General features: G+C 39.4%; 1 protein-coding gene across 1 annotated transcript; it reads right to left on the bottom strand.

The window, feature by feature from the left end:
* Nucleotides 1–148: 148 nt before the first annotated feature.
* Selenot (selenoprotein T) lies at nucleotides 149–17,380 on the bottom strand. The gene is made up of 6 exons (XM_021647635.2): nucleotides 17,156–17,380; nucleotides 8,457–8,567; nucleotides 7,496–7,622; nucleotides 4,989–5,076; nucleotides 3,022–3,173; nucleotides 149–2,634 (listed from the first exon to the last, which is right to left on the bottom strand). Exons 1-5 carry the CDS (start codon nucleotides 17,290–17,292, stop codon nucleotides 3,049–3,051), a joined length of 588 nt encoding a protein of 195 aa, XP_021503310.1. The 5' UTR covers nucleotides 17,293–17,380; the 3' UTR covers nucleotides 149–2,634; nucleotides 3,022–3,048.
* Between the last annotated feature and the right edge of the window lie 10,583 nt (nucleotides 17,381–27,963).

Here is a 27,963-nt window from a genome sequence, read left to right as displayed (position 1 = left end):
TGTCAGTCAGGGGTGGGGGCAAAAAAAACTGGCTAGCTTAAGAAGCCCTTGGAAAGTAAACATTATTGGATGTTTTAAAATACAACTTTTAAAATACAGAATTCCCTGTAAAAATGCACTAGTCCAAAATTAATTGCACAAAACAGGGTTCCTTTCACATTGGCTTATTTATTTTCACAATGCCACAAAGAAGTCCCAAATCTTTACAACTCTTTACCTGCTTCTCATTTTTTAAAAAAAGAAAAGCCCTAGAATATCAAATCATGTTTAAAAAAATTTAACTGAATTATTTTACGTTATGACAATGATAGGATGTGCCAGTCAATCAAACTTCCATACTAACAAACCTTTAAAGAATGAACCACCGCCAGATGTCATCACATTTCACAGCTGTTCAAGCTGAACAACTATCCCTGATGCTAGTGCCATAACCATTGCCACTCACGTTCTGAAAGCATGTGTTCCTGTACACCTTACAGAGGTTTAAAGCCATGTTTTACCAACTTTTTTATTAATGTGAAAACCTTCCACATTGGCAACTGTGTTGAAAACTCCAATAAAATTAGCCAGCCTGTTGACAAGTCCACGATCTTCTGATTAATAGAGCACATTTTGTTACTATACAATTTATAAGCAACTAATAAATTTTGAATTGTTAGTAATATAATAGCTATAAATAGTTTACTTTCTCCTTTTCCTTATATATTTTTATATTCATGCATCTCATTTATTTGTCTAGTAGACTATTAAATTCTGGATTTAAATATGACTAAGCATAAAATAAAACAGAGATGAGTGTGGATAAAACAGCTGAATTTTACTTGATGTCTAAACCAGTAAAAGCTATTAACTAAGAGACAAATTATTTAACCTAAGGCAAACATGGAGATAGTGAGATTTGACATTAGATTCTTCATAGTTTGACCTGTCAAGTACACATGAACATCCATGGCCCAAATTTTGAATGTCTATGTGCCATAAAGCTAACTGTGTCACAAATGGAATGTCCATTACTTGAAGAAAGGCCCCTCTGATGATAAACTTTGTGGGATGTGGAGCCTGAAGCGGTAGGCAACCATATTAGTAAGGTTTTAAGACCTAGTCAACATATACATATATACTGAGCTTTCAGCTAAAATTATGATGTCTATCACCAGAAGAACCTGGGCTAGCAGTGCTATAACCCTAATCAAGACGGTAACATTGCATCATTTTTCTTCAGTTAATCACTAGACTATCTTCCTGTTGTTTGAAGATCACAGTAGATTCCACTTGAGGCTGTCACGCTAAGACGCATTGCCCGAATGCACTCAATGTACGTCTAGTAGTCAAGCTGCTCTTAACATCTAAGAGTCAGGTGGCATCAACATCGAGTCACCCATGGCATTCCTTGCCTTAAGCTCTTAACTTCCACTCATAAATCCAGGGTAACATTTGGCTTTTCCACTTAATCCCTGTCTGTTACCACAGCTACTATGTAACCGCTACTCAACATTATGGTTCTACTTCTGCTAAATCATTCTTATTGTCTTTACCAACTCTAAGTTTCTTTTTAGAACTCTGGAACAGTATGAAAACGTTAAAATATTTTAAATTTTATCTAATACAATAAATTTCTAATATATGTTAAGATAATTCGATTACTAGACAAGTGAGCTCCTTTACATAACACACACTTTGTAAAGGTTTCACTGACTTTTCCTTTAGTGAGGTGGGTTTCAACTGTTCTAAAAACAGTAAATTAGCTCATTACTTGTGTGTGATTCTCAAATATGTCCTTTACAAAATTTCCTGTAAGTCAAAAACAAAAAATTAGATGGTAATTAATGTTAACAAATACACTGAGCAGTAAACTTTTTCATTAACTTACATCTGCTCAGTTTATTAGTTTAGTATAAAGGCCCATTAATCAAATTCATTAGATTGGTCAAGGCAAGACATCTGAACTACACAGTAAGATTTTAAAAGCAGTTGGTTTTGTTGTTCCTAATAATCCCTCTCTTCTCTCTGTTTCTCTCTCTTTCACACACACACACACACACACACATACACACACTATACACTATACGCCACACATACAAGCACACACACAGATCACACATGTGGTTGAGTACTCTGGATACTGGATTTCCTCCCATAATCCTGTATAATTTACTGTTCACAACCTGCAGTGTTTTGGAAACTATATATTAAACATGGCCAAATTAGAGCTATCTGATAAAGTCTTAAAAAATTATTTTGGAATTTCGGGTGTTTCCCCAAGAAAACTGATGCTTTTAAAAATGAAAATTCATATAAAACACAACAGGCTTAACACACATCTTGAAAAAAACTTATGCTGTAACTCAATTCTGTACTTTCTCAAACATGACCAAAAAAAGAGTTACAAGTAGTAATGCTATGTCCAGAAGAAGAAACTATTAACAGTGGGCTCGGGGAAGCTACACAGTATCACTGCACTCCTTCATGTGCAGAATTCAGCATGTGCCAGCATGGAAAACTGTCTTGCACTGAGGTTTTCCAAGAGGTACAACGAGCCTGCCAAGAACATCCGGTCTGTACTAACAGCTTGCTGTCTTCAGTACAGGCCTTCATATTGTCAGTCACGCTGCTCTTGCAAAAATCCCTTAGTGCCTGAAACAAATGGAAAGGAAAAATATTGTATTTCAGTAGTCTCTCTTGTACAAACTCTTGGGAAGCTAACCCACAAATAAGAAAGGAACAGAGAATGCCACTACTAAGCAAAAGCTAACAGAGCCTCTTCATTTATACATTTTTGCTCATAAATTTTCTATCTTAAGTATGTTAAAAATGGTGCACATGTTTAGGAACTAATTATTTGAAAGTAAGGAGAGGCTGTGTATCCATAAACCATAATAAAACACATTAGTCTGGCTTCTAGGAGTTCAAAGTTTGAAAGACAGAGCCAGCCATCTGTTTCATTTATGTAGCATATACTAGCATTTGTGGTAAAAGTTAACAGAAACCTATAAACAGCTACTGTACTTTTACACTACTTACAAAAGTTTTCAGTGCTGATAGGTAGGGCTATGATCGATGATGTGGGATTGAATCCATATGCACATTGAGTTTCATTTCATTGTCAAGAATTTGAACAAGTTGTTGCATGGATGGAAGATGACCAGATTCCAGCTTAGACCACACCGGCACATCTACAAAAGTAGACAGAACCCCCACCCCAAAAACACATTAAAGATGATTCCACAATAGACAGTGACCTCACAAATATTTACCGAGTGTCATAAATAGGTAGGGACACAACGGTACAACTTCTTCCTCTTAGGGGTTTTTGCTGTGGCAAAGAAACAAGGACATTACAGAAGTCACCACTTGGGATTACAGTCAGACTGCTACAGTGCTACGAGGAGCACAAATACTAGCTTCTCCTGCTGACTGGTCAGGAAAGGACATCAGTTGAACTAGATCTAGAAAGAATAAGAGAAGTCACTAAACTAGAGTTAAGGCTTGCGGAGTGGAAAAGAGTGCAGGCCTGCACAGAGGTACAAGGGAGTTTTTACAAGAGAGACAAAAGAAGCACAGAAATTTAGATTGGGGTAAAACAACTGCAATAAACCAGGAAGTAAACAAGAGTGTCCGTCACAACTCATACAGCACCTGAAGGCAGCAAAGCAATTTTTAATTGGGCATAGTTATAGTCAAATAAAACTATCAGACAGGCAACAGGATATGATCAGCTGACCCCAAATCAGATTTTGCAGGACCGTTGCTCACACTGAACATACTGGCATTTATCTTGAAAAAACAAAACAAAAAACACTTGCTTTAGGAGTGGTAGGCAGTCAAGTGAAACAAGGAACTCTTCATTAAGCAAGTCGCTGCAGCCAGCATGGAGGCTCTCATGTAAGCCCAGCACATAAAAGGACTGGGAGGAGAACTGGGAGTTTTAGGTCAGTCAGGGCTTTGACACTAAGATCCTGCCTCGAGACACCAGGAAAACAACAAAAATGCTTTATCTTTGGGATAAAGCAGATACTGGAAAATTTTCTCTAAGAAGCCAGACAGCAAATAGTTTAGGCTATATGGACCGAAAGGCAAAAACAAGGATGGTATTAAGGTATTATTTATATAACTAAAGAACAAATTTCTTTGAAATTCTCCTTGATAAAAACTCCAAAGTTTTGTTATACATACAGAAGTCTGAATTTCATGAATTATTTTTCCATTTAAAAATGTAAAAATTGCCAGGCATAATAGTGCACACCTTTAATCCCAGCACACAGAAGGCAGAGACAGGTGGATCTCTGTGAGTTTGAGGCCAGCCTGATCTACAAAGCAATTTCCAAGACAGCCAGGGCTGTTATACAAAGAAACTCTGTCCTAAAAAAACAACAACAAAAAAGTAAAAATCATCATTAAAGTCCCATTTGCCAACCTACTGTGCAGAAAAAGAGTGAGGATCATGTAACACAGACTAGGATGCCAACAGTGAAGATCAGTAGAAGCAGATTTGTAATGCAATGTGGGAAGCAGAATTTAGAGGATCTGATAATCCCTTAACTATACAGTGGAGAACTATACTAGGTTTCTGGGAAATTAGGTAGACAAATTATGGAACAATTAAATGAACAAAGAATCCCAGAGGAGAACCAAAGCAGCACATAAGGAGGTAGCTAAGAGCTTATTTTGAAGCAAGTTGTTTAAGATTCCCAGGTAAAGCAATCGGAATGGGTCTAGAGTACCCTAAAGCTATACACCAAAGAATCATCATAGAGGTTTTATTTTAAAGTCTTGGAGTATAAAGTATTAGTCACATAGTTAACACGTGGGCAACTCCTCCAGGAATACTGAAATCTCAAGGAGCAGTGAAGATTCTTCTGAAATTTCAATTTCTATCAAATAAGCTCTTTTATATGAACATCAACAAATTCTCTCATAAAAATAAAAAGCTTAATATTTGTTATTAAGCATGAAAAGCCCATCACAAATGCACACTACTCAGAACCTACCATTTAAAGTTATCTCAAATGCACCTGTTGACATACACTGGTTCTCGATCATGTTGCTCAAGAAGAAAACCATCATACATGCATAAACCTAAAAGTCAAATAGCACAAAGCGTAAGCATACCACATATTCATTTGCTTTGACATACAGTTTCAACCTTAATTTGATAGTTCTTTCTTTTAATATACTTTAAAAATGTCTATATAAAATCCTATTTCACAGGTTCAAATATCATCTACACATCAAGAAAAATTCACAATTCTTTACATGTGAAAGAACATACATATAGCATTCATATTATATACAGAATTCGTAAAGCATCTCAATAACTGAAGTAAAAATGCCAACTTAATGGTTCACTTTACCAATCTGATAATGTAAAATGTCTGCACTCCTAAGAGAATAGTGATGCAATCACCAGCAACTTTGTCTATTACATACAACTTACTTAAGTTTTTTTAATCATTTTAAAACCATCTGTAGGTTTAGAGTGCCCCAGCACATATATTCACCCTTCAAAGGCAAATCTACCCTTTTCAAAAAGAGAATAGAAGAACTCTGTTGTAATTTAGTAAAAGTTGAAGATGTTGAAGATGTAAATTCTTAACACATTGTTTCAGAAAGTAAACATCCATAAGAGAAAGGGCTTGTCTGCCTAAGCTATGTGAGCCAGGTGGCATTTGATATAACAGCTTTCTATAGGGACACAGAATGCACTGTCACAAAGCTCTATCTTTAACTCTCTTGGCTCTTCCATGCCAACAAAAATGGCAACTATCCCTATAGAAGCCAATGCAATAGACCTAGTGTGCTATATACATACAAGTAAGCACAGCACAGAATACAGTAAGCACAGAACTTCAAACCCGCACCTAGTTAGCAATGAGGTAGACACACATTCTCCTAAAAGCACCTAAGGATGCTCATGTTAACAACGCTGTTCTAGAAGAACCATATAGGGGTCTGTTAAAGATACTGAGACTAGAACTAAAGGGCAAAGCTAGAGGGCTCCCCAAGGAACTTTGTTTCATAAAGGAAGCATCTAAAACACTTGCTTTCGGGAGAAAAATAAAATTAGAACCATTCCAATGACGGTAAGTAACTCGGGCACGGAGGGCGACAGATTTTAAGTAAAAAGATAAAAATAAGACGAATTAGCAGAAGGTTACAGGCTGCAGCCATGCAGGCAATAAGCCTGCCACCAGCTGAGGAACTAAGAAACACTAACACTGAGAAAGGTGTGACCTCCTCTTACTTCCTACTCTATCCTAAGCATGTTCTCCTTAACACTTTGGATATCCCCCCTTCCCGGACATTTGGGGCTTCCTTACTCCTTTACCATATTGCTGTTCACCAACCATAGATCTGACTTGTACACCAGCTTAAAATGACATGGATAGATAGGAAGGAAGATGGGAAGGTAGAAAAGACAGATAGATAGATATATAATGATCTAAAATGTGGACTACAAAATTCTATAGATGAAAAAATAGCACTATTTCCAACTGTATTCATACTAATTCTGCGGCAGTCAAAATGGAGTTGGTAGCCGAATTGGAGTGCATATTGCTGTTTGTTGCTGAGTCTGAGCAGTGGAATTTTGCCTCCTGGCCCTGACAGACATGGGTCTAATCTAAAGCTCAGTGTCTCAGAGACTGACCTTGGCAATACTTGCAGCAGGAGTTTTGTCCCTGAGAACTAGATAATAAAACTCCTTGCAACCATGGGAACCAGATAGCAAATTCTGTGTAACCTTGAGTGAATCCTCGGACACTCTGCCAAGTAAACTGCTACCATGAGAAACTGCTTGTAAATTTCTGCTATATAAGTGCTGATTTTACGATTATTAAACAAAACCTTGATCAGTCTTGATTTGGTGTCCTCCTTGTGTCTCCCTGCTCTTTTCCCTCCAGCCCTCACTCAGGTGGTATTCAAGTGTCACCTGCAGCGACCTAATTCTTTGTAATGATTCTTTGACTGACTGCAATTTGTCAACAGACCTCCACAAACAGAAAAGTCAAAGGATAAGTACTAAGAAAACAGTTTTGATAAAACAAATTAACGGCAGCTCATACTCACTCATACTGTATTATTTGGTATAAAAACCTGACATTATATATAAAAGCTCTGCTAGATATGATTTGATCTAAGTTATAATCAAAATCAGCTAATAAATTATTGTGTCCCTAGGATTTACTAGCACCAATCCCCTAAACAAAAAGGGTATGAAAGGTATTCAGTATTCTCTATGCAAACTGAAGCAAAGAACAGTTAAAGGCTTTCCCAAAGACAGAAAATGGTACAAGCTGAAACAGATCACATGGGAAGGTCAATCACTAACAGTGACAAAACAATCTCAACAACCACACACACAGATACACACACACATACTCTCCCAAGCACACACAACACACACTCTGTCTCTGTGTATGTGTGTGGCTCTCTTTCTCTCTCTCACAAAGTCACAGTTATTACAACCTAAAAGCCCATAGTCACCAAAGCCACATACCTTATTTTCTTGGCCCCACTGCCAGATGCTAGGAGCTTGCATGCCGAAAAATGCAAAAGGATCCTTGCCAACAATTATTAAGCCTATTAATACTAGTTTGAAGATCGACAGGAAAGATGCTATGTGTCTATTGAAAGAAAATAAACAAGTTAATCAAAAATACAATTTCTTATCTATTTTGAATTTTAATTGTTAAAGTTTATGAGAACTTTTAAAAAAGATGTTGTTTGCTTGTTTATTTAATATGTGAGTGCTCTATCTGTATATACACCCTCATGCCAGAAGAGGGCATCAGATTCTAGTATAGATGGGTGTGAGCCACCATGTGCTTGTTGAGAATTGAACTCTGGATCTCTGGAAGAGCACACAGTACTCTCACCCACTGAGCCACCTCTCCAGCCCAGGAAGACATTTTTAAAATCAAATTTAGTGTCAGTGATTTTCCAGGAACTTTGGAAGACACAAGGTGTGTTTCAATGATAAAAAAGCATACTCAGGTCATACCCTTCTTTCAATTAATCTTTCATTCAATCTTAGCCTAATTTCCCAACATAAATTACAATCTTGCAGGGGAGATAGCTCAGAGGTTAAGAGTAACTGGCTAAGAACTGACTGTTCTTGTTGAAGTCTTTAGTTCAATTCCCGGCAACCACATGGTGGCTCCCAATCATCTGTAATGAGATCTGGTGCCCTCTTCTGGTGTACAGGCATACAAACAGGCAGAATATTATATATATATATAATAAATCTTTTTTTAAAAATTACAATCTTACATTCAATCTTAGCCTAATTTCCCAACATAAATTACATAAGCAAACAGATCTCATTGTTATTTATAAAATAGTATTCTCTGTATATTAGTATAAGCAAATAAATTACAAGAACCCAGCAAAGGTGATTGAACTTATTTACAAAGCTTATTAGTTCAAAGGTTGTATTCAAATCACTGAAATTCACTCACCTATAAATTGGTTGAGGGAGATAATTCTCTCCTTCAATGCGGATGTCTGGATACCGCTGGCTAATAACCCGCATGTACTCCTCAAACACCCGCCTGTACCCTCAGGATACGCTGCCAAAAAAAAAAAAAAAAAAGTTGGCATTAAGTGTTCTGACTGTATCTAGCCTTAAAGTCAAAGAAAGTCTAGAAATTACTATCAGATAAAAATATTTTCTTATAATTCATCACAACTAATACTAAACCCAGACAACAGATATAGGGAAGAGGTTTCTTTTTCTTCCATTTTATAAATTTCATATATTTACGTTCCCAGCAAATAACCAGCCAGTTATAACACAACACTTCATAGCTTTTAGACAACAGCAAACATTAATATCAAATATCAAACACTCATATCAATTGATCCTTTGTAAAGAGTACAGAAAATATTGACTGAAATGCAAGTGGCAGAAACCCTTTCAAACTGCTTACACAGAGCCCTGGAAGTATATGTGAAGATTTCTGAAAGAGACTTGGACCCAGATAAGCAGCGGGGCCTGTGAGAGCAATAAGACAGGAAATCCTCTTCCCTGTCTTATTGATAGATTTTGGCTGTACCTCTTTCAAAGATTCTGGTATTGAATGTTATTTAATAGAGAGTTAACATTTTTTAAAACCCACATTCATTTCAAAAGAAATGCCAAACTATCCTCTGGTAGGCATGCATTCTGGAACATATACAATGATGGCCAGGAAGACCTAACTCTCTGCCATGTGGACTATAAAAACGGGAACAGAGTGTGTAGAAAAGAGTGGGAGAAGTTAGACTATTTTTTCCTAACTGTAAACATCTGAGATTTTGTCATCCACCACCTCTCTGTCCCTCTCCTCCCTCCCTTCTTCTTTTTCTTCCCTTTCTTTCTTGTTTTTCCTCCCCAGACCACTCCACTGAGCCATACCCCTTATCCTGCCCAAGTTTTAACCTTCCGTTTGGAGGACAGAAAAAGAAAGGACTTGTGAACAGGTCTGAGTTTAGTATAAGTAGATGTTTGGTTAAAATTAGCAGATATGGTAGAGAAAAGAGAAGTGAAATGGTTGGTACCTGGTTAGGTAACTAAACTGGTGGAGTTGAAAAAGCCCAGGGTCTTTTTGAGATAGCATGGTTAAGAGACTTTTCTAGAATTCCTGTTTCCAATTCCATCGTGTTAATGCATTTTCCCCAAATATACTATCACTTAAGTCTAGACCCATCTTTTGCCGCTCTTTGGAGCTCCCAGAGCCTAGTGCACACTGACATAACATTTCATGAGCATGGTTCGATTTACTTTAAGGACCATGAATTTGATGATCAGTTTTAATGTTTTGCAAATAAAACTATTTAGTCTACATAAATAACTGTGAAATGTTAGAGAACTTTTCAAGTTCCAATAAAACTCTTTCCTAATCCTAAACTCTACACTCTTTCCCCAAAACCACTCTACTATAGCCAACGCATGCTCCATTTCCTGTCATGTCTCGTGTTTTCAAGAAACAAACCCTTGATTTACTTACCTCTGTTCCCTAAATCATCAACTGTCACACACAAAAGACCTTTCTCACACAATTCCATGCTGGTCCACTCCCACCCGACCCCCAGCCCCATGCCAACTATTAAATGTTCTGGTTATTCCCTTTGGTGCAAGCTAAGCCTCCCAACAGGTTGGTTAAAGTCTAGTCTAAGCTGTCTAAAAACAGCCAGCAGGGAGGCGTGCCTGACTTGTCTCCTCTTCACTACTTCTCACCACCCCACACACAGCTCCAAGGAGGAGTTGAGGAGTCGCTAGCACAGCAGCAGCTGACCCTGATGTCACATGCTTGCTTTGTCCTTAGCATCTCATTTATACTGATCGTTACATTAGCTCCTATGAACTCACTACTTTGTAAATACAGGACTTTTTGAATTGGACTATTTCCAAAGTACAGGACCTGAACTGGGTCAAAACACAACTTGGTCAAGATGAGTCAGCAGGCAAAAGTGTTTGCTGTCAACCTGACCCACATGGCACAGGTGCCTATGCAAGCGCAAACATGCGAACATACACATAAACAAATGCGCGCACACATACATGCACATGCACACACACACACACACACACACACACACACACGAGCAATAATTAGATTTTTAAAAACTTTACGATAAAACCACATTGGGGTAAATGCAGAATGTAACAAAAATGGCTTTTTAATTAACAACAAGCAAGACAAAAAAAGGGGAGGGGGTTGGCAGGGACAAAATGCAGCCACCACTTTTCACTTATTTCTCTTTTGACTTTCCATGAAAACCGATCAAAGAAGCAGGCCATAAACAAGGCAAGCCTGTGACTAAAGACTTGAGCAGTCTCAGAAAGTGTGGGTTGACTTGTTCATGGACATAAGACTAATATACAAGGCAGAATTGGTCAGAACCAGACAAGAAAACAAATTATGTGAGCCCATCTGATTACACAGTCCAATTTCCTCAAAGGTCAATAAAGTAAAGAATTTTCAGATAGAACATGGACATTAAAAAAATGTCACGAGCCTCAAAGAACAATAAAGCCAAGGATTTTCAGATAGGAAGACTGATGGACATAAAAAATATCATGGGCCAGTGAGATGGCTCAGCAGGTAAAACGTTTGTCATGAAAGCCTGATGACCTGTGTTCAATCCCTACAGCCCCTGCTGAAGATAACCAACCCTCTAAGGTTGTTCTCTTACCCTCCATACACATATCATAGCCCCATGCATGCTCCCCCATCAATAAAGTAAAAACCGAAAAGTGTTTTAGTGCAGCAGTACTACGGGAAGGTTGCTAAATATGGATCGATGGATGGAATCAGGAAATACTGTCTCCAACTATCAAGTCCATTAGCCTCCTTTGACACAGCACTCAATCTGGTCTAATGAGAATACGTGTGCTATCCAACTCTCCCTGTGTTCTGAAGATAACCATATAAAAGTGACACAGGGTATGTACAAATAATTACATCATTACTAGAAAAATATCAACAGTACTTTAAATGATTACATTTTTCAGTCTACCGAAGAAATTCACAATCTAATTTGAAAGAAACACACAACAAACTGGGGAACAATTATAAGATAACACACAAGCAAGCTCACAACACAGTACATAAACCAAACATATTAAAGTGAAAATGTAGCTGTAATTTCACCCCATCTTTTTCTCTCTGGAGACTAACAATGACTGTGACTAAATGCAAGATCTAGAAGAAAACTGAAGTAAACGGAAATACCAAAATTTAAAAAAAAAAAAAACTAAACTAAATTCTTAAACTTTGCTTTTGAAAAATTCTCATTTGAAAATTCAGAGCTAAGACTTCAGAGAGACTGAGTAGCTAGCCTTCACCATTGCAAAGTGGGAAAAGAACCACCCATCACAAAGTGCCCCATCCCCAGGTCTCTATATCCCAGCAGAAAATTTTTTTAAAAGATTTAAGTCAGGCATAGTAGCACACACCTTTACTCCCAGCACTCGGGAGGCAGAGGCAGGTGGATCTCTGTGAGTTCAATGCCTGCCTGGTCTACAAAGTGAGTCCAGGACAGCAAGAGCTATAGAAAAACCCTGTCTTGAAAAACAATAAACAAACAAATTAATTACTTAATTATAGATGAGTGCCCTGTCTGCATGCCAGAAGGGGGCATCAGATGCCATTATAAATAAGATGGCTATGGGCCATCACATTACTGCTGGGAATTGAACTCAGGACCTCTGGAAGAGCAACCAGTGCTCTTAACCACTGAGCCATCTCTCCAGCCCCAGATATTAAAAAAGAGAAACACTGTTGAGATTTAAGCAGCACAGGCCTTAATTAAGGCATAAGGGGAACAGGAAGAATAGTAGTCCATTCCAGTGAAATCTGGAAGCTTGGTTCAGTGGCATGGAGGCCAAGAACACAGCATAACCCCCATACAGCCACTTCTAAGCTAAGCAGAGGCCAGCCAGGTTAGCCTTCTAGACTAAAACCATCATCTACATGCAAAGAGTTGGGGAAAAGGTTGGGGAGGACAGAAGCCACAGGACCAACTATGGCAGACCAGAAGAAGCTCCATGCATTTCAATTTTGAACAGACAAGTCTATTATCAGCAACACTTTAACAGCTTTCTAACAGGTAAGATTTCATAATGAAGGCCAAAAGAGTTTCTTTTTAAAAAGATGGAAGGATGGATAGATGGATGGATGGATAGATAGATAAATGGGATGAAAAGAAAATGTGTCTGATGTGGTAACTTTGATTCCAACACTTCAGAGCAAAAGCAGAAGCAGAGGCAAGTGGGTCTCTGTGAGGTCAAGGCCAGTCTGATCTACATACTAAGTTCCAGGACAGCCAGGGATAGACTGAGACCACGTCTTAAAAAACAAAAACAAAACAATAAAAAATAAAAAAAATAAAAAAACAGACCTCAAGGACTACAGTGGGGGGGGTCATAAAATGAAAGCAGAGTAACCACAAGACTGAAAATAAGTCTACACTAAAAGCTGACTGGCAGGGCTGGGGAGACAGCTCACAGAGCACAGACAGTGCCAAACATTCCACAACTCAGCATCTTGACAGCTCTCACCTCATGCCTGGTCTTTCCTCCACTGTATCTGTGAAGGACACTGGGGAGCTTGGTGGCAGGTGCTTGGCTAGAGCTAATACAAAAATGCCTCAGCATCTGCATAGGCACTACACATACCTTCCCATGTACATGAAAGCATCTGTAGATTACTTTTAACACTCAACACAATGAAATAGTTAGCTGTGTATTCTACTGTTTGGAGAATGCCAGTACAGTGCAACACACACAGCTCACCACCTCCACCACTGCCAACACACACACCTGCCACATCACAGATATTTTGAATCTGAGATTGGCTAAATCCATAGATGTGGGTCTCACAAAAACAGAGGGCCAACTCTAATTCACCATCTTAAGCAGCTAAATTATCAACCTCTTAAAGATCCCTCAAACCTCTTTGTACTTCCATTACTACCTTTTGTTCCAAGTTCTATCACCTCTCAGTTGAACTCTAAAACGCCCCTTCCTTCCTATACTCCCTTCCATTCTGTCCTCTGGAATACCTTTTCTACAGTAACTCTACTGGCTTTTCTGATGCTGAAACCTTACTGGTCTATGCTGCTCATCATTTAGTATAACAGCCTCAGCCTTCTCAACTGAAGTCTAGTTCCTTCAATAAGGCCACTGTCTATGAAGCCCTACAGAACAAAACTCATTATTAGATCTCTGTTCAAGGGCAGAGGAGATGACTCAGTTTTGAAAGGGTTTGTCAAGCAAGCAAAAGGACCTGAGTTCAATCCCTGCTACCAACAACAGTGAAAAAGTCAGGAGTGATGGTTTGTGCCAGATCCCAAGTATGATACCTATCTCAAAATTCGATGGGGCTCCTGAGGTCCTGAGGAGAAACGACAAGCCCCTCCTCTTCTCCCCAAACCCTCAAGTCCGAGTTCACTTCTTCAAGGTAACTGTCCTGATTCCAGACTGGGACTCTCCTATCATCAACAGTTTCCCTTACAGCACTTAGCAAAACTGCAATTTTATGTGCTAATTTATTCTTGCCAAATTAAAACCACAAGAACACAGAATTTAATTGTGCACACTATGTAACATACCTACAAAGAGTAGGTACATAAATACTTAAGGTGCGCAAATATCAAGTGTTGATTAGCCAATATGATCCACAATGCCTCTAATTCTGCATTTTACTAATCAGTAAACATATAAATCAGTTTTGGTCTTTTTAAAAGATTTTAAAATTCTGTCTATTTGCGGAGAAGAGAGGGTAGATGCAGTTGCCTGTAGAAGTAAGAGGCATCAGACAACCCTGGAGGTGGAGTTACTGGAGGTATAAACTGCCTGACATGGGTGCTGTGAACTTGAGCAGCAAGCTCAGTATTTGCTCAGTTTCCTTCTACTATACTATGAAAGCAAAGGCTGAGACAGCATACATTTAAATAAAAATCTATTTTCATAATATATGCTTCATTTATCACAAAAAACTGCAGGCAGGGGCTAGCTATCCTAGAATTACTGCAGTGGATACTTAAATTGCTAATTTCAAAATTCAGCAAAGTTAAGGTTCTGAAACCTTAACTTCATAATTCAATTGTCTAATGGTCAAGGAAGTAAAAAGAGTTAACAGCTAATAACCTCTTTAAACTCTAGCAACTGTAGATCTAAGTAGACATTACACCACATGTAAGAGAAAATAAAACCCATCATGCCCATGGGCAGCTCCCAGAATACACTGACTATTTAAGTCAGAGGAAGGAAAGCAAGACAGAACTTTAGGACATTCAAATCACCAAAATACTCAGTATGAAATAATGACACCAAAAGTATCTAATTCTACTGCTCAGTCAACTAACATCATAAACCAAGGACTCAGATAGAGAACAAATGGTAACTTTTTTTGGAAGTTTCCTGGGTGGCCCTGTTTCATGCACTGTGAAATCTCTAGCTACTGACATAGCAGATACTGAATGAACAGTTGTTGGAAAGGCACAAGGACACAGAACTTGGTCATAAGCTTCATCTCTTTTTAAATTTCATTCCATTATGCATTGTGTTGTAACTGCAAAAGTGGTAACACATCAAAGGTAAGTGTACTAAACTATAATTATTTAAGAAAAAGTACTTACAATAAATATAAAACGCAAAATCAACTAAAATGAACTTCCTCAGCACTGTTAAGTTGATAAAGAAAAAAACAAACTGAGTTTTAAGGCACTGAAATTTCAAATGAAACTTACGGGTTTTTTTCATGTGTACACATTTTCAATTGTATTCATTTCTTCTCCCTTCCCAAACCTGCAAGCGTTTAAAACTGACAAAACCAGAAGCCTAACGTTCACTTTACTGTGAATAGATTAACCTCTAGGGGAACAGCAACAAGCTAAATTTAACAACTTGGCAGGGTATTATAATAAAGCTATTTCTGATGTATATATTCTAAAACAGCAAAGGGCTTGGAATAACTGCAAAACACACTTACTTGATATTTTTTAAACAGTCTGTACCTACCGTACAAAGAAATAGTGAGCATCAAAAGTTCAATTAAAGCAATTATGAAGTTTTTTAAAAGCTTAATAATATTAATGACTGCTTCCCATTCCTTCCATTTGTTGTTGTAGTCTGGGGTGGTTTTTGTTGTTTTGCCTTTTGAGACAAAGACTGAGGTAGCTCAGGCTAGCTTTGACTTAGGTAGCCAGGAATGATCTTGAATATTTGGGCCTCCTAACCCCATTAAGATGACAGGTGTCACCAGGCTATGTTTATTCTTTTGGAAACCTTAAGGAAAATGAAAGTAGTAAAACTGTAACAAGAGTCCAAATACCACATCAAAGAGATCTAGAAACTGGTGGAAGGAGAACCAACTCCATCCAACGAGTTGGCCTGTGATTTCTCCATGGCCACTGTCACAGGTGCACAAGCAAAAAACGTGTGTGTGTATGCATATACATGTATATACATGTGTGTGTATGTACATATGTATGTATACATAATGTATACATTAAAGAATTCCAACACAAGTAAAGGCACTTAGAAAAAGCAGCTAGGACAGTAGATACAGAAATATTACATGGGTTGAAAACCAGCCTTTTAAAACCTAGTTAAATCCCAACGATCACACTTAAAATCATTAACTACTTTTGTCAGCTGGTAACAGAGCTACTGCTTTCTTTAAAAAAATGTCTGAAGGGCTGTGGGTGTAGGTCAGTGGAACAGCAGCGATCTGTGCGGTCCTAAATGCCAGGCAGATAGTAAAGGTCGCAGCGAGTTTTATTTGTAACCAGAAAGAAGTCACCAAAAATTAAAGCCTCGCCGGCTTACTTTCTGATTCTCTGGTTTAAATGCCACAAACTGGTTTTGTTGTTGTTGTTTTGTTTTTAGACTTTTGCTCCGTCTTCTGTAATTAAGCAAAATGATTCAGTAAAAATCCAAATTTAAGATTAACTGGTCCATGTTGTGAAAAAGTCGGCTTTAAATGAATTCTGGCCAATAAACAACACTGCAAAGCATCCAGATTCTGAAAAGAATTACTAATCTGACATCTCATCCTAAGAGAACATCATCTTCTGAGGTTTCATTTTCTCAGGCCTTTTGATTCTGTTTGTTTTTTGTTTTAAACCGGAGCCTTTCAAATCTTCCCCAACCCCTATCGCCTCAGTAAAGCGGATCTCTGTCCTGCTTCTAAGGCTCATCTATTCAACAACAAAGTCCATTACCAAGCGGCGTCGAAAACTGACAGGCTCTCTTTCTTTTTCCTATGAATGCACCAGACCTTTTAAAGTGGAGAGACGCCCGGGAGACAACCGAGCCGAGCCGCGGTTTCCAGGAGCGGCGGGCTCCACCTCGCGTCCTCGCAGCGCGGCCGCACGGCCCGGCCCGGCCCGGCCCCGGCGTTCAGTGACGCGGAGCCGCTGCGCTCGGCCACCCTCGCAGGCGACCGCCTCGGAAAGGCCCGCAGCCCTACCCCGGCACTCCGGGGAGAGCCGAGGGCCAGGGCCAGCGCCCCGAGGGCAGCGGCGGCCTCCCGAAGTGTCCCGACCCGAGACCGCCCATGCGGAAGAGCGCCGGCGCCGCGCTCTCCGGGCAGCTAGGCCGCGAAGCCGGGGCCTCGGGTAGCGCGCAGCCGGGGCAGGACGGCCGGGGGTCGGCGCACCTACTCACCAAATCTGGAACTTGAGCAGCGGCCCCGTGGCGTACTGCATCTTTAATCTCTTGCTGGGCACGCCGCCTAGGTTGGCAGAGGCCTCGCTGCGGACCACCGCCGACGCCGCCACCAGGAGAAGCAGCAGAAGCCTCATCTTAATTGAGACAGCCGCTCTGGCCGCCCTCAGACACTACAGCCAGCCCAAAACCTAGCGCGAACTGCTCCCCACTGCGCAGGCGCGCTCCGCCAAGGTCGGCGAGAGGAACCGGAATGCGCCTGCGCAGGCGGCGCCTGCGCCCATTCTGGGAAGGAGCGCGGATCTGTTCCACTGGCTGCATCCATCACCCATCACCGGCTGCATCCATCACCATCTTGGGTGTGTGCAAACCCTCAGAGGGTACAAGGGAGAGAGGGAGAAGTTTTACTGGTGAGATGTAAAAGGGACCCGTAATTGTTGCTCTTGGCCGTTATGAATTCTACATCCCTTTTTTGCTTTTAAAGGCGTTCTTTTATAGCCCAGGCTGGCTACTAGGTACACAACTATAGCCTTGAATAACTGATTCTCTTACCTCCTAAGTGGTACCATCATCGTCATCATCATCATCGGTTGAACAATTAATTGTACATGCTAGACAGGGACTGTACTACTGAACTACATTCCCTAGCTCTTCTACATCCACGAAAATGTCCGAATGTAATGGTCTTTCTTTTATTCACTCTTAGAATATTTATCTCTCCTAAAAGGATATTTAAAACAAATTTTATATGTTTCCTGTAAGATGTTTACACCTGCACCAGGAAGCAGCTTGATCGTCATAGATAACTGACCTCATTTTGGGGTGTTGGTGGTGGTTTCTCCTCCGAGATTCCTGTCCCTGTCGCTTGTGATGTTGGCCCTTTGTCATAAATTAACACAAAGATGTTAATTACTTAGTCCAAAGTCAAAGTGACCTTCCTGGGTCTTTGTAGGAAGACATCTTAGATAAAACCGTACAGCGAATCTGTGAGAGGAAGTAACATTCCTAAAGTGTTATCTTGTAGATGTGCATATTCTTATAGGAAAGAATTTGTTGGCTAGAAGATGCTGAGTACAGGCGGACATTACCTTGATGGGGAATGGTGGCCCACGCCCTTCATCCTGCCACTCAGGAGGGCAGAGGCAAGCAGATCCCTGAGTTCTAGGTAGTTCCAAAACAGCCAGAGCTACAGCGATACCTTGTCTCAACAAACAAACAAACAAAACACTGTGGACATTATCTGAAATTCATTGCTGGGCAGCTTTTACAGAAGTAATTGTTATACAATACTTACACTGGAATATAATGTTGTAATCAGCTTAATTAAACGTTTTACATAATTTAGCCCCTCTCATTGAGACCTACTTCAGTTCTTAGCTGTAGCTGTTCTGATAACACCTGCTGTTGCTTTTAGCATATCAGAAGCCATTTTACCTCCCTGTCCCCATCTTGAGTATGAAGGGAAATTAAGTTCAAGTTCCCAGGCCCTGTGTGCCTGAGAATGTGATACAATTCAATCGTTCAGTACTTTCTGCTCAGAATAAAACAATAGATGATAAATGCATGTTCTGTTTGAATTAAAGATAAATATATGTTCTGTTAGAGTTATAACCGAAACATCCTGCTCTGTCCCTAACTCGTAAATCTCAGCCAATCAAATTAAAGTGCTTTGTCTAGCTACTCAGATAAGAAAAAAAAAATTATTCTCAGTTGAATTGAATGAACAGACTGTACCTGAAAAAAATTATTTTTTCCTGCTTGGTTGTGGATTTGCCCTTTAAAAACTCACTTTGAAAATGGCTCAGCATTACAGTGTGGCTCCCGAGATCAGATTGTGTCCCTGGCTGGTTAGTTTTGTGTTTAGTGTTCAATAAACTTCTTTCAATCTGAGTCTGGGGTCTGAGTAGTCAGTGTGTGGCTATTCCTGAACTCTAACAATAAAATGTAATTCCATAAGTCCAAATTTCAAGGAAATTTTAATAGTGGGAGAAATGTGTACCACATCATTTCAGTGGGAAATGGAGGATACAGAATTCTATTTGCTATATCCCTTTATGTGTTTAAAGCTCCAGCAACAAACAGGCCAGCATTTTGAGTGTGGCTATGTGAAAGCTGGCAGTGTTTCTATCTTTCTCCTTATTCTTTTTCTATATCTCATTCTCTCCCAGAAACAATGGACATATTGTTTTTGAATTATCACAGATATATTCTCAACTATTTAAAATGAGGGATAGGGTAGCTGACACAAAAGCATCCTCAGGACTCTCCTAAAAATAAATAAATAAATAAATAAAGCCTTTTCTCCTAGTTTTTCTTGGAGTCAAATGATTTGACAGATTCACTAATTAGTATGAGGTACAGGTTGTCCTGGATCTCTCTATGTAGCACATGCTGTCCCCAAACTTGAGACTCTGTTACTTCTGCTTCCCAAGTGAGGGGATTATAGGTATGTACCACAGTGTCTGGCCTTCCCCCCCCCCTCTCTGGTTGAGATGGAGTCTGGCACAACCCAGGCTGTTTTCAAGCTAGCTATGTAACCTAGTCTTGAACTGCTATCTCCTTGCCTTCACTTTCCAGTTCCCGGATTAGGTGTGCACTGCAAAGTTGATGAGAAGAAAAGATAGATATGGGAATATGCATAATGATTAGTAAGCTCCAAGATTCATCTGCCTTTTCCCCCTATAGCTGGTATTATCTAAAATAATCACACCCAGGATTGGAGAGTGAGCTCAGCAGTTAAAAGCACTGGATGTTTTTCCAAAGGATCTGGGTGCCATTCTCTGCACCCACAATTGTCTGTAACTCCAATTCCAGGGGATCCAACTCCCTTTTTGGGCACAGATACACATGAATGGAACACACCCATACACATAAAATAATAGATAAATAAATCTCAAAAAAAAATCCAGATTTTTTTTTTTTTTTTTTTTTCTGAAACAGAATTTCTCTGTGTAGCTCTGGCTGTCCTGGAACTCACTGTCTGGACCAGGCTGGCATCGAACTCAACAAGATCCATGTGTGTGTGTATGTGTGTGTGTGTGTGTGTGTGTGTAGTTATGTGCACTGGGGAAGTGTGGAGGTCAGAGAACAAACTATGGGGATTGGTTCTCTCCTGCCTCCATGTGACTTCTGCAAATTACCCGCAGGTTGTCAGGTTTGTCAACAAGTGCCTTTAGCCCCTGAGCTATCTTAGCAGCACAAACAAGGACAGCTGGGACACAGCTTTTAATGTAGATACTGAGGACCCAAACTCAGATCCTCATAGCTGTGTGACAAACACTTTGTCAGCAAAGCATCTTCCTGACCCCTGTTTTCTTATTTTGGCACTGATGTTTAAATACTAAGGTTGGTTAGTTAGTTAGTTAGTTAGTTAGTTAGTTAGTTAGTTAGAGACAGGGTCCCACTATGTACTCCTGGGTATCCTGGAACGCTCTGTGTAGACCAGGTTAGCCTCAAACTAACAAGAGGCCTGAGTGGTAAAATCAAGTGCCTGAATTAAATTACCACCATTCCTGGGTAATATTAAGTTTTGTTTTGTTTTGTTTTGTTTTAAAGCAGTTTGAGAGTCATATCATATTAAACACAAGAACACATCAACTGTACTTTCTCTTCCCAACACAGACTTTCTATGAAATACCTCTTGAATACTATTTTTCTTATAAATACTATTTTTCTTTAGCAGGGGATTTTTAAAAAGGATTCAATTAAGACTTTTTTGAAGTAAGTGTGTGTGTGTGTTGGTATATATGCTGTCTACTGTCTTTTGTCAGAGTCCTAATCCCATAAAGATATCCCTGCATTCATGACTTCTTGGAGCACTAATTACCTCTCAAACTTTCCACCTCCGAATACTGTTCTGTTAGATACTGTGTTGCAACAACAAATATTGAGGCAATATATTCATCACACAACACATCCAACATAAAGGTCTTCCACCAACTTGAATTGGTGTGCTCTTATTGTTAGTATTTTGGAACACAACCTGCTCCTGGGTTACCCAGCAATCTATGTCGTCATCATGTGTCGCCAGCTAGGTGGCCACACCTGGAAGGCGTGTTATCGTGCCCCTTAAAAGGGCCGATACCCACACGTAATCCCTCTCTTATTCTCTCTCTCTCTCTCTCTCTCTCTCTCTCTCTCTCTCTCTCGGCGCCCCATCCCCCCTTTTCCTCTCTCTCTCCCTACCATGTCCCGCTACCCCCTTCCCCCGTACCCTTCCTTCTAATAAACCTCTCATAGAGAATATCGGTTGGTTGTCCCCTGCTGCTTCTTCTTCTTTATGATTTTTAACACTTATGAACACTTCAAAACGATGAGTGACGTTGCTTCCAATGTATGCTGTTCTTGATGCACTCACAAAAATGTGTGAAACCAGCCATTATGTGTATCTAACATCTCATTACATTTACTGAAATAACTGGACAACTAAAAGAAAAAGCTAGTGATGGAAAACATATGATATTAGATGCACCACAGGGTTGCTTATTTGATATAAACAAAGAACAGTAAAATGATATGAAATTCTGCAAAGACATTTAAGATGGGTTAGATTCCAGTAAGAAATTAAGTCCAAAATAAAGTAAGATGAAAGTGTATTTGAACCATTTATAAAACCAATATACCTACAAGGTTAAAAAAAAACAAAACAAACAAACAAACATTGTAAGTCATTAAGTTGAGCCATTGTAAGGCAGCGGCTATCTGTACAGTGAATAATATTAAATCCATGAAACAAACTTTAAAATACTTATGCTGGGCATGGAATTAGGTAGGCTAATTGCAAACCCTCATATTCCCTCTGCTCCTTTAAGTTCAATGCCCCAGTTCCTCTTGCAGAACACTGCTGCAGACTCCCTTGCCCTTGAGCACTCATCTCCAGTGGACCACACAGATCTTCCCCTCCAAACATCCTTCACCAAACTCCTTGTTTGTCCCAGCACTCAGTTCCAGCAGGTTCTCCCTGGAAACCAACAGGCCACCCCTGCCAACGAAGCAGGTACATTAGCAGCAGCTCTTCACCTCTTCTCCATTCCTCCAAGTTCCCAGTTTCCTACATAGCTCTGTAGCAAACCTTCTGTGGTGGCCTCTCCTCACTCAATGCCCCCATTCCATGGGACTAACTAAGCAGGTGCTGATGGAGCATCCTTATTTCCTCACTCACATGAAGCTCTTCCTACACCCCCAGCACATTTCCATTCCTAAGTCTGAGGTTACAATACCATGAAATACATTTTACCTGGAAACCCCCGTGCTCATACCCATTAGGACCTCAGGTTTTTCTACAGGCAACCTACAGCCACCACAGTCTCCTAATAACCAAAGAATACAGAGAAAACAAGGAACAAGACACCCACCCAACAAAGACAAGACCAAATATCACCTAGAAATTATAACTTTCCTAATCACAGATGACCAGACACTAGTGTAAAAACACAATCAATAACAGGACAATGTTTTCAATAGAGCTCAGCAAACCTGCCACAGCAGGCCCTGAATATTCCAACATAACTGAAACACAATAAAAAGACCTTAAAACTGGCTTTGTGTATATGATAGAGGTACTTAAAGAGGAAATAAATAAATCTCTTAAAGAAATCTATGAAAACATAAACAAGCAGTGGAAGAAAATGAATAAAACCATTGAAGACCTGAAAATGAAAACAGAATAAATAAATAAAATCCAAACAGGGAAATCTGGAAATACAGAATTTAGGAACCCAAACAGAAACCACAGAGACAAGCTTGACCAACAGAATCCTAGATGGAAGACAGATTTATAGGCACTGGACATGATAGAAGAAATGGATATATAAGCTTGTCAGTGATGGCACACATCTTTAATCCCAGCACTTGGGAGTCAGAGGCAGGTGGATCACTGTGAGTTTGAGGCTGTCCTAGTCTACAGAGCAAGTTCTAGGACAGCCAGGGCTACAGAGAGAAACCTTGTCTTGAAAAACAAAACAACAACAACAAAGAAATGGATATATAAGTCAAAGAAAATGTCAAATCTAAAACATTCCTGGCACAAAACATCCAGAAAATCTGGGGCACTATGAAAAGAACAAATCTAAACCTAATAAGACTAGAGCAAAGAGAGCAAACACAGATCAAAGGCACAAAAAATGTTTTCAACAAAATCATAGGAGAAAATTGTCCTAATCTAAAGACGCCTGTAAAGGTACAAGAAACATACAGAACACCAAGTAGATTGGACCAGAAAAAAAAAGTCCCCTCAGCACATAATACTCAAAACATTAAACATACTGAACAAAGGAAGAATACTAAAAGTTTCAAGAGAAAAGGACCAAGAAACATACAAAGGCAAACATATTAGAATTACACTTGACTTCTCAACGGAGACTATTAAACCCAGAAGGGCCTATAAAGACATGCTGGAGACTTTAAGAGACCACAGATGCCAGCTCCAACTACTATACCCAGCAAAACATTCCATCACCTTAGATGAAATAAAACAGAAAATAAAGCACTCAGCAATAAAACTAAATCTAAGCAACATCTATCTACAAATACAGCTGTACATAAGGTAAACTCCAACATAATGTAAATGTAAACTCCAACATAATGAGGTAAACTACATCCAAGAAAACACAGAAAATATATTATCTCAAACCAGCAGAACCAAAAGAAGAGAAACACACAGACACACACCACACCAACAACAAAATGACAGGAAACAACAATCATTGGTTATTGCTCTCTGTCAACATAAACACTCTCAATTCTCCAAATAAAATGACACAGACTAAGAGATTGGATGTGTGTTTCTTGTATACAGCAGGATGAAAATCAGTGCAGTGGTTACTCAGGATGATGGTGTCCCATCTTCCTCAATATCTAACTATACCACTCTGCACATATAACCAAAAATTCTTCATTCTCTCACACATGCTCAACCATGTTCTTTGCTGCTGTATTCATAATAGCCAGAAGTAGAAGCATCCCTCAACAGAAGAGTGGAAAAAGAAAATGTGGTACATTTTACAAATGGAGCATCACTCAGCTGTTAAAAAAAATCACATCATGAAATTTGCAGGCAAATAGATAGACCTAGAAAGACAAATATGGTATTTGCTTTTATGTGGATATTGGCTGTTAAATCACTGATAACCAAGCTATAATCCATTGAACCTCAAAGGGTTTATATAGAGTAAGGGACTAAAAGGAACAGGTAGCTCTTGTTAGTGAAGGGAAATAGAATAGATAGTTATGCATGGGTGGGAATGGCTGGTATGGGAGGATCAAGTTGGGGGTGGGTTGTGGGAGGGAATAAAGGGAAGAGACAACTAAAATAAGGCTAGATACAGCTAATGGGGCATTTAAGGGGTAGTATAGAAATCTAATACAGCAGAAATTTCCCAAAATATAGACATATATCAAGGCCATCTAAATGAAATCTTCACAAATTTTGGAGACAAGAGTCCCATCTAGCCAAATGAAGCTTGCATTACCTGGATTGAATTATGTCTAATTGAGTTGCTGCCCAAAAAGACCCCACAGGAATTCCAAAATCCCATGGTGTTGCCAAGACTACAGGTTGGCTCTCCACAAACTGACAGGCCCCAGCTATTGAAGACAACACCTACATAATTCATTGACCATGAACATGTTGACCTGGTGTGCCTGCATAGAGCCATCACCCCTATGTTCCAGTGACTTTGGTATAGGAAGGTACCCTGCACACTACCAAAAGAGAAACATAAACACAAACCCAGCCACAAAACCTTTGATCTGAAATGGTGCACTACCTGCAAAGATGCTAGGGCAATGGTGGGGTAAATGTGTGGAAGTAATCAATTACTGATTTGACTTAAGGTCCACACCACAAGATAGAACCTATACCCGTGACAACCGGATACTACATAGCTCAGAGACCTAGAGTAAAACCAAATAATACTGCTCAAAAGAAAAAGTAAAAAGGAAAGAAGGAAAGAAAGAAAGAAAAAAAGAAAGGAAGAAAGAAAGAAGGAAAGAAATAAAGAGAGAAAGAAAGGAAGGAAGGAAGGAAGGAAGGAAGGAAGGAAGGAAGGAAGGAAGAGAGAGAGAGAGAGAGAGAGAAAGAGAGAGAGAGAGAGAGGACAGCCTTGCAGTGGTTGTGAATGCCTTTAATCCCAGTTCTCAGGAGGCAGGGGTAGATGGATCTCTGAGGCCAGCCTAGTCTACAGACTGAGTTTCAGAACAGTCAAGGCTACACAAAGAAACAAAAACAAAACAAAATGGAGTGATAAAATGACATCTAATGACATTGTGTATACTCATAGGTCAGTGCCTTATTCAGCCATCATCGGAGATGTTTCCTCCAGTGGCAGATAGAAATAAATACAGAGACCCACAGCCAGAAATTACACACACACAGAGAAGAGAGTGAGAGATCTTGAAACACTCAGCTAGAAATGAAGTTCTCCATCAAATCCCTTCCCTCAGAGCTCAGAGAACCCTGGGGAACTCAAGGAGGAAATAGTGTAGGAGCCACAAGGGGTTGGGGGATATCAAGAAAGCCCTCTAACTCTACAAGAGGAAGCTCCTGTTAACTCACAGACTGAAGCAGCATGCACAGGACCTGCATGAGTCTGTAACAGTCCTTTTAGTTTATATTATGGCTTCTGATTTAGTGTTTTTATGGGATTCCTCAATGAGTCTGTGATTCTTGTGTCTTCTGGGCTTTCCTGTTGGTTTATCTTGTCCAACTTCGATGTGTTAATTTTTGTTTTATCATATATATATATATACACACACACACACACACATATACACACACACACATATACACACACACACACACACACACACACACATATATATATATCAATGAATGAATGAAAACCTAGCCACTAGGGTAAAGCTTAACAGCTGAACTATCATTTATACCTGCTGGGAGTGGGAAAATCAGTTTTTCCGATGGCTATTGTTTATAAGCCAGATTTGACTTTGTGGTGTTGGTGGCTGAGAATGACAGTGAACAAGGCACCTGATATCAGCTTCTTCCACTTTTCCTTCTTCCCTGCAGAACAAACAAACAGAAAAAAACAACTCGCCCTATAATTTTGTTAAAATTAGCACATCACACACACCACAATTATTTTACTTTTCAGAAACTGTGTTGGTTTGAATGAGAATGGTCCCCGTAGACTTGTATGTTTGAATCTTTGGTTTCCAGTTGGTGGCATTGTTTGGGAAGGGCTAGGAGGCATGCCACTGTGAGTTGACTCAGAGATTTCAAAAGCCTACATGAAGCCCATCTCTTGGCCCATGACTTTAGAATCATATCTGAGCTGCTCCACTGCACCACTGCCATGCCTGGCTACTTGCTGCCACATTCTCCACTACAACAATGGAGTTACCCTATGAAACTGTAAGCAAGCCCTCAATTAAATGCTTCTTTTTATAAGTTGCCTTGGTCATGGTGTTTCTTCACAGCAAAATAAGAGAGACACAAATTCTTGACAGTCTGCCCAGCTTTGGATATTCATATATCAACACATTTAGGTTAAACTGCTTTGAAACCCCACTTGAATAAAAACTCTTAGCACCATTGTGTTTTCTAGTATTTTACTAACAGGAAACACATACACTGCAGAAATGACCACCATACCAAGCACCGAAGAAACTAATTTCCTAAAATAGAAAGAAACCCAATCTAGTATGTGGATAAGTACCTGTTTTGCTATTAAGTATGTGTACCTGTGCTTGAGTTTTATGACCTAATTGTTCATCAGTGTGAAGTTATTTAAATGCTACATTACACATGATAGATTATTATAAACTATATAATAGAAAGCACTGATATGGAATGATATCCAACATATTAGGAGAAATGTGGTATAAAATGTCATTTATTGATCTTTTTTTTTCTTTTTCATGGTTCTCAGCCTCAAATTTGTGATCCTTCTACTTCAACCCCACCCCCACCTCCAAACTCTGTGATTACAGATATCTGACATTATATACTTGGCACAAAACAGTTTTTATATTCCATCATTTCTTTAAACTATACATAAACATATATATCTGAATGTACTTACACTTTGCATCTTAAAAACATAAGAAATTGATGAATGTTAGAATACAGGTGAAACACATTTTTCATTTTATACTGGATTTTTACTCCTTGAATTGTTAAAAATATGTATGCATGCACTTTCTAAAGAAATAGAAAAATTAATGCTCTCATGATGCTCAGTGGGAAAAAGTGCTTGCTTCCAAGCCTGGCAACCTTAGTTGATGCCCAGAGCCCACATGGACAGAGAATTGACTTCTTCAGGTTGTCTTCTGACCTCCACATGTGAGCCATAGTATGGGTTCACCGACAGAAACACATCCATCTACACCCAATAAACGAATGTTTGAAAAAAAAAATCTTTAAAAAAACTGAAATAGAGAAATAAACAAGGATAAACAATTCACTAAAATATGAACAACTGACAAATTTGGCAAAACACATAAACACATCCCTAAACACATAAAGAGATAAAACAATAACAACAACAACAAAAAAGGAGTTTTCACTTTCTTAATTCGGTAAAATCAAAGCCTTTGTTACATTCAACACTGATAAAAGTGAAGAACTTGAATGGCAGAAGAACAATTGTGAAAGAGTAATTTAGCCATGTTCATATAAGTGAATGTTGCGCTCGTTTTTAAACTTTATTTTATTTGGGGTGTTTAGGCCTCTACCTCCCTTTCACCAACTCTTTGACCCTAGGTAAGCGGGACGTTAGTGGAGAGAGGGGCCACAGGCCCCTTTACTTCTCCCAGCTGTTTAGGGTTGATTGGTTCTTTTCGGTGCTTTA

Source organism: Meriones unguiculatus, chromosome 2 (assembly GCF_030254825.1).
Source record: "Meriones unguiculatus strain TT.TT164.6M chromosome 2, Bangor_MerUng_6.1, whole genome shotgun sequence".
Lineage (NCBI taxonomy): Eukaryota > Metazoa > Chordata > Mammalia > Rodentia > Muridae > Meriones > Meriones unguiculatus.
This window is presented reverse-complemented; position numbering and strand designations above follow the sequence as displayed.